At 43.9% G+C, this 12781-nt stretch overlaps 1 protein-coding gene across 1 annotated transcript; it reads right to left on the reverse strand.

The window, feature by feature from the left end:
* On the reverse strand, window positions 1–11343 carry ift81 (intraflagellar transport 81 homolog; the record flags this gene model as incomplete). The annotated part of the gene is made up of 18 exons (XM_079271020.1): window positions 1–652; window positions 870–915; window positions 1149–1234; window positions 1467–1538; window positions 1716–1802; window positions 2412–2501; window positions 3570–3698; window positions 4679–4828; window positions 7392–7538; window positions 8406–8501; window positions 8584–8747; window positions 9161–9245; window positions 9855–9965; window positions 10283–10348; window positions 10528–10617; window positions 10722–10902; window positions 10987–11090; window positions 11200–11343. The coding sequence occupies 18 exons, from the start codon at window positions 11341–11343 to the stop codon at window positions 470–472; spliced, it is 2031 nt and encodes a 676-aa protein (XP_079127146.1). The 3' UTR covers window positions 1–469.
* Between the last annotated feature and the right edge of the window lie 1438 nt (window positions 11344–12781).

The raw sequence follows: 12781 nt of genomic DNA on the forward strand, positions 1-12781 counted from the left end.
TAGGATTATTTCATCTGCACAGTCCAAAGTAACGGCGGTCCCCCGTGAATTCAAAAATTGTCAAGACACCATGTCCACGGTCATGGTGGTCGATGCCAAATATAGTGAAGCGCGGACACATCCCGAGTGCACCACTTTGTACGCTGTTATCTTCGGACACGTTGATTGAAAGGGTGTTCTCAAAAGATATGGCAAAATGGAGTCTCCAGGGGCCAAAGAAAGTGAAAACGTGAGGCGTGCGACACCTCCCGATGCCCGTGTTCTTTAAGCTGTCGACTCTCAAATGAGCGGCGTGACGCTTACACAAGATAACGGGACACTCGACCGGCCGTGGGTAACGGACTGATGTAGGGAAAGATGAACCACGTGAAGAATGAAACAAAGCTTGTGCTATCGTGTCCAATAGGATATGAAGTTGAAGTCGATGTACTGTAGGTGACCTGCAGTTGACTCCCGCCTTGACGGGTCCTCACAGCACCAGCCTATCCTCTCCTCCCTCCTGGATCACCCGACCAATAGATGCCTGGCTCTGCGCTCGTATGAAGCACTGCCTCTTGCACTCCATCAGCTGCTCCAGGTCACGCCACATCTTCATCTGCTCCATGTTATCACTGTGGCTCTCCCTCACCATCTTCTGCTTCTCACGTAGCTTCTGGAATGCACAGAGAAAAAAACAAACACTGATTGGTAAAAATAAACTTTTCTGTACAATGTGAGCCTGGTCACTGTTTACACGCACGCACACGCACACACACACACACACACACACACACACACACACACACACACACACACACGTGCACGCGCACACAGATATGTACTTGACAGAGTAATAGCACCTACTGTGCCGTTGTCAGTTCTTTTCTCACCTTGCCAAGTAACTCCTGCTCTGAAATGTTCTTCATGTACACTTCCCTGGAAACCAAGCAGAAGGACGTCATTCACATGCGAGCACGTTGCTTCCACCCGACGTTATAAAAAAAAGGGTGCGGTGTATCAGCTCATCTTGATTGTGTGGTAACTCTCTGTGCTGTGTGAGAGAATATAGTGACAGCAGCCAAACCGTCTATGTTGTAATAAGAGCAGTCGGAGGTGAAGAGTGTATTTCATCCTGCGAGCAGCTGGCTGGCCTGGCTCTGCATGCTCACCTGATGGCCTTCTTCCTCTCTTGTGGGTCAGAGGACACGTAGGCCTTCATCTCTTCGGCCGCCCGCTGTATTTGCATCTCAGTGATCTGTGGAGGGCAGAGATGGAAAGTTTTTAACCACAGTCGGTGTTTGGAGGCAGGTCACTTTCAAAAGACATTTTATCCGCTCGTGCAGCAGCACCCATGTGGGTAAGCAAGTCACTGCTCAGAGTTTTGAGTATCAAGTCTTTGACCACGGTCGGCTTGTGAAACATTGATAATGACGTGTTAGACACCCAGCCATGTGGCTTTAGGCAACAATCTTTTTAAAAATACTCGCCTCTGACATGGAGTTGATATAATGATATCGGTTTTCCTCCTGTGCCGTCTCCCCCATCAATGCTTTCACCTCCTGTGAATTAAAAACAAGAACAAAAGACATACTCTATGTTGCTCTGTCAAAGATATAAGATATCGCAAAAGAACACACTGCATAAACATGCATAAACATGTATAAACATGCATAAACATGTATTCATATGTTCAAATTGTTCGCTATACTCTATCCAGTGTGGGATAATAACCATACCTGCTCCAATTTAGACCTGTTGCTCTCCAAACCAGCAGTGCAACTTTCATACTGCGCCTTCTTGTCCTCATATTCCTGGCTGAGTTCCTGTTAAGATAGGAATCCAAAATTCCAAACGCTCATACACACAACGTGAGAGACAAAAGGTTTCGCATACAGTTTAAAGAAGTGAGACAAATGCATAGAATGCACAATTGTCAGCCCTCTTGTCACACTCTCGGCACTGTTTCACATAAACAAAACATCACAGCTGGCATTTGAGCAGTTTAACTTACAGCAGGCTCTTACAAAAGTCTATTTATGTTTTCCTGTTGCAGCTCTTCATTCGCGGACATTTATCCAGTGAGATGGAAGTGGGATTCTGGGAACACGTGTAGGAAAATGTAATCCTCCGCTTTAGCTCAGCGATGTGGGGGGGCTTTCCCATTGTGCAATTTATTTATGGACCATGTAAATTATTCTTAATGGACCCGGTGCACCATAACACACAGACACTGTTAACTAGTAGAGATCCCACCGTTGGAATCCAAACTATTTTCACAGGTTTTGCTTTATTTGTTTGTGAGATGTATTTTTCACTGTGTGTTTTATTGCATCTCGTTTTTTTCAGAACACTGACTCACAGGCTCTGTTGACTAATTGACAGGTTGTGAGGATTCTTTGAAGTAGAGGCGATGTGATGCGGGCGATGCTCACCTGACACCGCTGCCTCAGTGACCTCAGCTCTGTTATAATGGGTGCTAGAGCCGACTTCTTCTCCACTATCATAGAGTTTAATTGCTTCACCTGTGAAAGCAAGACAATAGCACACACCGCATTAAAACAATGAACACAACAAGATAAGTATTACAATAAAAACGAAGCAGATTGAGAGGTATTTAATGCTGAAATGTGCTGCCTTTTTAATAGATTTATAGTCTGAAGAGAAAACAGCAGGTAATGTGACTGTGACCAATGAGTGGCTGAGGTGATTAAGTTACGCAGCATTATCACCAGACAGGTGCAACACTGATTGCATTTAGAGCCACAATAAAGGTTATATGACAATATTCAGTAACAGTCATTAGAGCATGATAGGTTTCAGCTTTGTGGCAGCGCCATCGCAAAAGGACTACTTTCAGGTTGGAGCCAGAGATGTTTGACTCCATCATTATGAATGTGTGCAAATGTACAAGCTGCCAAGCGGATCAACAAATTCAATACCGCTTGGAGCTTGGCCTAATCAGTTGCGACTGCTTCCCTCTGGGCCTTGACACAAAAGAATGACGGCGTAATAAATAAGGTAGAAGCTGTGAGCCATGCTGGGATAATGCATTTACCCTGTATTGTGTTTGTCTGTAGCCTTTATGAATGGAACTGCACAATATTTGTGCTTATCGACCATAGAAATGTGTGTGAATATCCACACATTATATAACTAACTGTCTTTATTTTTGTCAGTAGGGCAGCACTATTCAAATATGTTATTTTATTTTTATTCAACCTATATTTATCCAGGATAATCCTGTGGAGATTGTCCATCTCTTTTACGACGGGGTGCTGGTCAAGATGGCAGCGCACATTAAAACTCCCGTTAAATTGGGAGAAAACAGACTTCAAGTGAAAAAATGTCATTCACTGTTGTGAAATGATCCTTGATCCTGTTGTTACAATCATGCATGTTCAGCAACAACCTAGTTTACAATGTCTCTGTAGCTCACACCAAGATGAGGCTCCAAATACCTTAAAATAATTTTCACAGAGTTCTAGGAATGACAAACATGATTTGTCCGCAAGAGCGCTGTCGCAACTCGAGGCTTTTAGGAAAAACATTTCCCAACATACTCAGGATGGATTGCTTCCTGGTATAGTTACCATTTCAGACATGTCGTCCAGTGTGCGGCCCTTCTTCTCGTCCAGCTCGCTCTTGATGGCCGACACCCTCTCCAGCTCCTCCTGAGTGGTACTGTAGCCAGAGATGCCCTTCTCAGCTTCCACAGTTTGCTTGAAAAACACAACAGAGACACACGAGACAACTCAAGTCTACGAACAAGCTCAGCAGTGAAATCAAACGGTTACATGGACTCATCGTGAATCCATCATGAGTCACGCCAAATGTCTCCAGCAACATGAACCATCAGTAAGTGTGCCACCAACGACTCTACAATTTGAGTGCATTCCTTTCTTTAAAATGATTTTAAACATACCACAAGATACATACTTTGTTGAATACTCTTTGAAAATGGAAAAAGACTTTTGTGACAGCATATCTCAGTTGCAGTAAGAGAGCGACCCACTCGTCACATCCATCATTTGACTCCCTCTTTGGCATTAAATGCATGAAGAACTAGAGCTGTAAAATGCCACACAAAGAGAGAGGGGCAGACACACCGGCAGCTAGACACACGATCAGAAGGAAAACTTTAATTGCTTTAACAAATCCTGTGTGTGGGGGGGTGCAGAGAAAAGGAGGAGCAGCAGATGCAGCCATCAGAAATAGCAGCTCAACCTGCGTCAGACCGCCTGTCAACGAGTCAGGTGCTGGGACGTGAGGGGAGGCGTGAAGCCTTTTCCAGGAACATCTCCTCTGCTGGAGCAAACTGCGTGAATGAGGTGATCAAGTGAAAGCGACACATTTGGAATATGGCAGCATGAGTGCGGGGCGACGATTACTCACGCTACCTTTTATGACCACTACCCAAGTGCTCTGGGGCAACTAATTGAATTTGACTGAAGCTGCTCATTAAGAAATGATGGTAGGTCAATGTGGCATTCGAATGTCAACTGCCAATGATTTCATAAAAGAAAAAAAAAAATACCTTTTCATCTACCTTCCTATTCATCAATGGTTGTATGTGAATTTAATGGATTTTTGCTTACAGCTTGTACAAGACTTAATATAACAAGGCAACAAGTGGATCCCGTTCCTTTCCTTACGTTACGCTAACATGAAAGTTAAACATAGGAGTTAGTTTCAGAGTTACCAGTTTCTGTTGGACGGTCTCGTGTCTCTGCTTGAGAATCTCCTCCGTTCGTTGCAGGACTCCATATTCGGCTTTCAGCTCAGCAATTTCCTGACGTTGCTTCTTGTACACTGTTCCCTTGCTGCGCAATTTCACCACCAAACGTTTCATCTTTGAAGGACAAAGAAACAGAATTCAACATCAAATAGAGCACGAGGTATTCGTTTTAAGAAAGTGAACACCAAACCACGAACTGCTTTCAAATGAAATTGTCTGGTGTGTTTGCTACACTGATATTTAAAGGTCTTTAAACCTGCATTAACTGAATATATGGGCTGTATTTTCTCAGAGCAAAACTAACTACTCCGCTCGGTTCAGCAGCTAGCCACTAACGTTGCCCTCCTGACATTTGATGCTGGGCAGGTAGTAAGTCTTTCGGGCTTTTTTGTGTGTATACAAGACGCTGCAAGACGTGAAACTGCGAGTCGAGGGGAAACTGAAGTCTGTGTCTGTGGGTCTGTCAGTACCAGTGACCCCTTTCCCAAACATTTAGTCATTTGATTAGTTGTTATTATAAAATATAGATTATAGCAGCTTTAACATATAAATAGGCATGTATTTGAATGGTTTATGCTAATTTGAGTAAAACCAATGTCCCCGTGCCTGATACCAGCAAGATATTGTTCATTTTTTCTTTGCGAAATGCAAAGAAAGAGGCATAAACAAAGTTTATATTTGACGACATGGTGTCCGGTACATCTGAGATGCTATGAATGGCCACCGGAGAAGACAAAGGGTTGAGCCAGGGGAGGGAAGGGATTAGAGAACAGCAGTGACCGGGGGGCCATGCCATGACCTGAAACAGTCACTCGATCCTTTCAGATTCACAGCCAGCTCTGTACAGCAAACAGCTTCATCTGGCAGAATGGCTGATCTTAGTGGATGTTCAGTCAGCCTGAATGTCTGTCGGGAGACAACCAAACGCCTCCACAATGAAGAGCAGCTATAAATGAACATGGACACGGGAGAACAGCCCCAGAAATCACAGAATGTGCTTCATGTCCTTTGGGGATCCGTGTATCTGTGTGTGTGTGTGTGTGTGTGTACATTTATTCTTTGTGTATTTCAGGACATCAAGGGCAGACATGGCTGAGCGAGGAATTAGCACAGCAGAATAATACTTCATAGCGTTCCCGACAGTGTGTCCCCAAAACAACTGCTGGTAAACTGGCCGACAGCGCAGTCATAACACCACCACTTACTGCAGACCTACAGCACACTCACACCAACACACACACAGCTGCAGACAAGTCAGCAGGAACCCGACCGGTGCAGCAGATACTCCAAATAACTACGTGTGCCGTACAGTAGCAGAGCATCCTCTCAAAAGATAAAAATGTAAGCCACATCCTAACAGTACTTTGTGAAAAAAGCAAAGCATGTTGGGTGGAGGTGTCTTGCCTGCAGTAAGACTAAATTTAACCAGCGCGATGAGGCTGGCTAATAAAGTGGTTTAATGTTACCGGCCAACCAATGACGAGCAGATGTAGTCATCCCTCTCAGAGAGACCCTGCAGTTGGTGGGCGGCATGTGATGACACATAACCAGCAGAATGGAAAATACCTCTGATAACGTGATCGTCTCCTGTGGCTGATGAATCTACCGAGGAGTCTGATAAGCTGCGTTTGACAAATTATCTTCCATCAACTTCCTTCATGTAGAGTCTCAAGGGCCCTCTTTGTCTCTGCAAGCAGCTCCCGCTCATCATTTCAGTCAGACTTAAAAGGTATGTCAGTCTCCCATTAATTGTCATGTATTGTCATAATTTATTCAGAACATCGCCAGTGGCTGAAACACACGTGAGCTTCTGTCTTATACCAGTGGTATGGAAGCCTGAAAAGGTTGTCCACATTATGCGTGTTTACTTAAGTAATTATCTAAGTGGGGCGGCTGTAACTCAGTTTTTAGAGCGTCAAACAGCGTCAAACATCGGGTTATAAACACTCATTCACACGGTGCATGTGGTCACAGCACAAGCCCCGTCTATCAGCGTCCCTCCGCTACTACAGAACTGTTTGTAATGGACTCTACCTATAAGCTCAGTGTACGCATGGGCCAAAGAAGAAGGGACTGCTCGAGGATTTTCTCACTTAAGTGCGGCAATATTACGTTTTTTCTTTATCCCCGTCAATAGTTAAGTTCTATTCGTCAACATGACAGCCATGCCGTGTCTCTGAAAGTAGGAAGAGTACTTCCTCCTCGTCATGCTATATAAATAAAGACAAAAGGTTTTATTCCCCAAAGTCTGCTTAGTGTGTCCAGCTGACCTAAATTAGGAGACTGGTGACACTCGAGATCGGGGGAAAAGGCCATCCTTCAGGCAGTTTGTACAGTACAGTTCCTTGTTCTGGATATTCTCTGTTGTGCTCTATTCATGGCTCTGTATAGGAATGTGGGGGAGAGTAAGGAAAAGGGATAAGTAACATTCGACAGTGAGCTCGTCTGTGTTTAGATAAGAACAGAAATAGCCTCTTGTGTTTTCTGCGGTTTGCAAATCTACGAGTGCTCACTTAGATAAAGCTGCGCGTTTCTAGGCGATGTTACCACGAACAAAAAGAAGAGAATGGTGCAGAAACATGTTTCCTTTCTTGGCTATTGTCCGTCCAGCTTAATAAGATCAACATAGCTTTGGAGACATTGGGAGGTGGTAGAAGATATTTAGTGACTGCTGTACCTCGTCACCCCGGATGACCTCTCCACCCTCTGAGGCTTGTGCCTGGCTGCTCCTCTGCTTCAGCTCCCTTTCTGCCACGGCCAGCTCCTCCCTCGCCTCCTGAAGCTCCTCCGCCTTTGATTCCTTCCTTCGAATGATGATGGAGACCTGCAAGAGTCACCGTTTATTAGATATACAAAGATGACAACCAAAGAGTGGCTGACGGTGAACCTGTTGGGGAGTGAATGCAACTGACCAACTGTTGGGGAGTGAATGCAACTGACCAATGGGGAGATTAACAGGGCAAGACATGGGCAAGAAATATGAACGAGCAAGAAAAAAAAAAAAGAACGAAACCTTAACGGCCCCTTATGCTCAAAAGTGTGTTTTGCCAATTGTCGCATCGCTTGCTTGTGTGAGTGTTTCTGTGCAGCGTTTGACACGAGGAGGCTATTTTCACATTCATCTGTTGAATGAGGAACGTTTCTCTGTGCTCATATTAAAGGGACACTTTGGATGTATGAAGTACTTATCCACAGTCAGTGTATTACAGTCGATGACGTATCGGCACACTACCGGTTTAGAGAGACATGCAGGAGTACGGGCAGCAAAACGTATTCTAGCCGCCTAAAAGAAATCCATATCAGTTTAAGTGGATGCTATGTTTGGAATATTTTAACCACTTCACCGTGTCGTCAGACAGCCCCTTTCAACAGGGAACTGAAGCTGTTATCTATGCTCTCTACAAAACACGTGCACTGCTATCGCTGCCTTGTTCGCAAATAAATAAATAATCAAATACACCAATGCACTGATTTTCTCGAAGGTTAACCTTTGAAAGGCACCTCATCCCTAAAGTGTCCCTTTGGATTTGTTGACCTCCAGCTGCATGCCTTATGGATCTGTTTTTGTACGAGTGGGTCCCCGTTTTGTTTATCTTGTGCACGTGCATGTGCACGAGGCCAGCAGAGATTGACATCACACAGCATCGCAAAATAGACAAAAAGATGAAAGACATCAAAGTAAATCCATCACCTGTTGTCTGTAAAGGGTAAGTTTGTCATCCATGGGGTTACTTCTCATCATCCTCTTCTCAATCAGCTGGTTGATCTGAGAATCGACTTCTTTAATCTGCGAACGTGACAATTGCAGATGCATTATATGTTGTAGTGTATGGAGCTACAGAGACTTAACACCACATCCTGGCCCCGACCTTGTCCTCCAGCTCCTGGAGATCGGCCTGGCCCATGGCGGGCTCCGACGCTATTTTCTGCAGGTACTGCACCGTACGCCTCGTGCCCTCCAGCTCTTTGGGGAGTTTCTCAGAGACCATGTAGGAGTTGATCTTGATCTCCTCTTCAAGCCTCTTCATTAAGCCTGAAAGAGACGGAGCGTTGTAATTAAGCACTTTGAGCTCAGTGTCTTTGTAATCCTGTCAGGCTTTGTGCAGCTCGAATCACTCACGAAGAAAAGCTGAATATCTTTGACACACGCAAACCATCTAAGCATATGGAAAACACACCACTAATATGTAAAATGTACCGACATTGAAACAGAATTTAATCGTCAAACGACATGTCATCTTAGAAACTGTAAATGTGTAAATCTCTCCCAATAGCGGAGGAGAACGAAAGGAGACAATTTCAGTATAAGATAAGCTCCGTGATAGCACTTCAAAGATCAGCATAATTAGAGGGTCTCAATAGAACTGAGAGACCTCCTGAACGCTCTGCGGTGACTGCCCCTCCAGCTGTGTCCTGCAGAGGCAACAGCAGGACATGGGTACTCACTTTCTGGATTGGCATCTGCTGCTGCCTGTCGCAAATCCTTCAACTGCTGATGCGACCTCTGCAGTCTCTGCTCTGCCTGGAACAGCTGAACACACCACAATGATTACTAATACAGGTGATGTGGGAGCCTTAACGTTCAGTAAGCGTTGATAATTAGCTTGTTTAACATAAGGGCTGCAACTGACTACTACTTTCATTCGTGATGATCATTTTCTTGATGAATACGCGAGTTGTTTTGTCTTCAAAATGTCAGATAATCATGAAAAATGCACAGCAATTGTCCCCAGAGTTCCAGGTTATATTTTCAAATCACTTGTTTTGCCCCAAAGTTATGCAATTCATGATCATAAAAGACGAAGAACATTTTTGAAATTTGGCTGAGAAAATGACTTCAGTGATTCTCAAGTTGACTAATGGATGAATAGACTGGTCGTGTCACCTGTGTACAAAATGTCTCAACAAAAGTATTTGAAAGCAACTTTATATTGTCATTTCAAGCGTCACTGTCGTTGATCAAATAGGGCTGCGACTTTGCAACAGATTATTTCTAATATTGAACCCTTACATAGCCCTAATATCTTTATTTTCCGTCTCCCAAAGCAAAGCAGACAGCATATAACTGGTCTACAATGTCTCAGTAAATTCTACCACGGTGAGCAAATGTAATGATAAAATCAACGTCACAAGCATTTACTTGGTTCTTCTGTTCCTGCTTCTGGTGAGTCAGTGACTCCTCTCTCTCATTCTCCACTCGCAGATGTCTGGCCTGCTCCAGCATCCGTTGATGGTTGGACACCGACTCCACCTAGTGGATCCACAAGTTAGTTAGCATGATGCTCTGCGATCGCAGGCTGTGTCACATGGTCGGCAGAAAGATCCAAGCACGTCTAACGGAGTCACGTTTCACCTTTTTGGCAAAGGTCGACAAGTAAGATCCGTTAAATCAACACCTCGTTACTTCACAGCCTTGTTAAGACAGCCTTGCAGCCTGTCAGAGACCTGTCAGGTCTATTAGGGAAGCTGATAATATATGACCGGGGTCATGTTTTCATTCCACAGTGAATCCTAAAGCCCTCCAAGCATTCGAGGAGCAAAGGGGCCCCTCTGAACAGGCTGCCTTACCCTCTTCTTCAGCCTCTCCACACGTTTGATGAGCTGGTCTTTCTCATCCTCCATCGCACTAATGTCCTGTTATTGGAGAGAGAAAAAAGGGATCCTTTGATTCAGTGCATTATATCAACTAAGCTTCAGAAAGTGGATTATTATATCATTCGCAAAGTTAAAACTGAAAAACAAATTAGTTTCAACATGTGTTATTATACATTTGGACAAACAGTGCTTGCAAAGAGTCATTGATTGTTCTTCACCCTTCTAATTTCTGCTGTGGAGAAGCCAGAAGTCCTCAGCAGCTCACACTCCTTGTGATACGTCTTAAAACCTTCCACCAGCTCTTCATACTGTGAACACACAACAATTAACGCATAGCCTCTTTTGCATTTTAGGTTATTAGCGATTTCCAAAAACTACGAAATGACACGTGTGTGGGTAATGAAGTGTCAACCTGGTGAGAGGTGTCGTTGATGACATCGTCCTGCAGAAAGTCTGCGGGCACCTCCAATTTTACTAGAAAGCGAGCCAAGTAGGCCCTCTTCTTCAGTTCGGGGAGCCTCTGTAGCAGCCAGTGGAGGATGGGGTGGACCACGGGCTTTCTGCCAGCCACCAAGCCTTGTCTGAAGATGCTCCTGCATGAGAGAATATGATGAAAATATTGCTAGGACTAGACATAAATGTGGCTATTGATAGTCTCATTGGATGCTATTACTTACACATCAGAGAGGTTGCCAGGAGGTTTGTATTTCAGCATCCCCAGCAGAGCACATATTCTTTTTATGGTTTGTTCAGGCATTTCTTCACGGATATCCAGAGCTTGCTAAAGACAAGAGTAGGGGCAAATAGCGTTACCGAGGTCAGATTATGTAGGCTGATTATCAAACAGCATGTGTGTACTGTTTGCACTGACACAACCGTGAGTGTCCCACCTTTGGGTCTATTTCAGCCAGAACATCATTTAATATTTGCAGCAGCTGCATCGGTTCGAGGGAGTCAAACGTGATGAGGTTAAAGCTCTTCTTGAACGGGTCCTTGTTAAGCTGTTCAACGATGAATTTTAGCTGTTCACTCATCTTGAACGATACGAAACGCAGCAAATTAACGAATTACGGCTTATTTTTCTGGTTTAGCCGAAGCTAACATTTAGCTAACTAGCTTAGCAGTTAGCTCTCAGGCGTCGACTAACAAGCTATCCAACCTGCAGAGAAACTGTTACAAATACATCCACCCGACCTGCTGGTGACAATGGCACACAACTAATTACAAATGATGAAAGTCAAGTTTACGATAGATATGTTAGTTCGACTTTTTAATTATAGTTAGCTAGTTTAGCGGACAGAGAGGCAGTGGTTGTTGTCACCAGCCCCATGGAAACCAAGAAGGCGTCGCGGATTGGTTGCTAACAGGAAGTACATTGCCATAGTGATGAAGAGAGTCACTGTTGCGCTGCATGTGCGCAAATGGCTTTTCGCTGAGAGAAGAATACAAACGTTGATGAAACATTCTGACGCATGGCGGGAAAGAAATGCCAATTTATGTAATATTATATTATTACTAAACAGTCAGATAGCATTCGGACATCTTGATATTTAATCTGATAAAGTATTAAATTGTAAAGGTTGTTTTCCTTGAACTGAACATTTCAATAAACCTTCCAGCTAAGATGAAACACATTGAAATGTACTTGCAGCTTGTTTGATGAGGGCTAAACGCAGAACATGTCTTGAATTCGATGTGACGATCTTCTTTTCACCTTTGATGCAATTTAACAACAACAATGGTAGGATACAAACAGCCTAATACCATATAAACCGCAGCATTAACAAGTCTAGATAGTAAATCTCAAAATGTTGCATTTAACTGCGCACAAAAGAACCGTGAAATGTTATAGTTAGTCATAAGTTATTGAGGATGAGCATCACGTCGTATTCATATGAACTTTTAAACCGTCAGGTGGCGACATTTCCACAAGGAACGACTTCATGTGGCCACACAATGAACTTTGGTTGGATCAATCACAATCAGAGTTTTCAGTGCTGAACGACAAGTGCGCTGTGTCGGAGAGAGACGGCTGCAGCTCAGGTTGGACAACATTAAGCTGTGTTCGTATTGTGGGTAAAACAAATTCAAGCCTGCATTTGAGCTAACGTTACAAAGGATAGTTGTTTGGACAGTCGGGACCTCTTTTTTTCTTCATCCACCTGAACTGTAACAACCTGAAGACAACGACGTCCTGCACTAAACCCTCATGTTCATCACGCCGTGGGACGTTTTCTGCCTTTAAAGTGTCTTTAATTTAAATCTCCTTTCTTTTTAGACCTTACGTCGTATAACTGTCACAGCGCGATTCCTCGTGCACATATGTGTTCTGGTGGATTTCCTCTTGTCGTAATCAGTTTTACCTGGAAACACCGTTTTTTTTGACCAGAAGCAGCATTTTGACTGATCATCGTTGTTGTTTTTTATGCATTTGGAGTGTAGCCTAAGCCTAAATCTCATCCCTGTAGCCCC

Source organism: Melanostigma gelatinosum, assembly GCF_949748355.1.
Source record: "Melanostigma gelatinosum genome assembly, chromosome: 6".
Classification (NCBI taxonomy): domain Eukaryota; kingdom Metazoa; phylum Chordata; class Actinopteri; order Perciformes; family Zoarcidae; genus Melanostigma; species Melanostigma gelatinosum.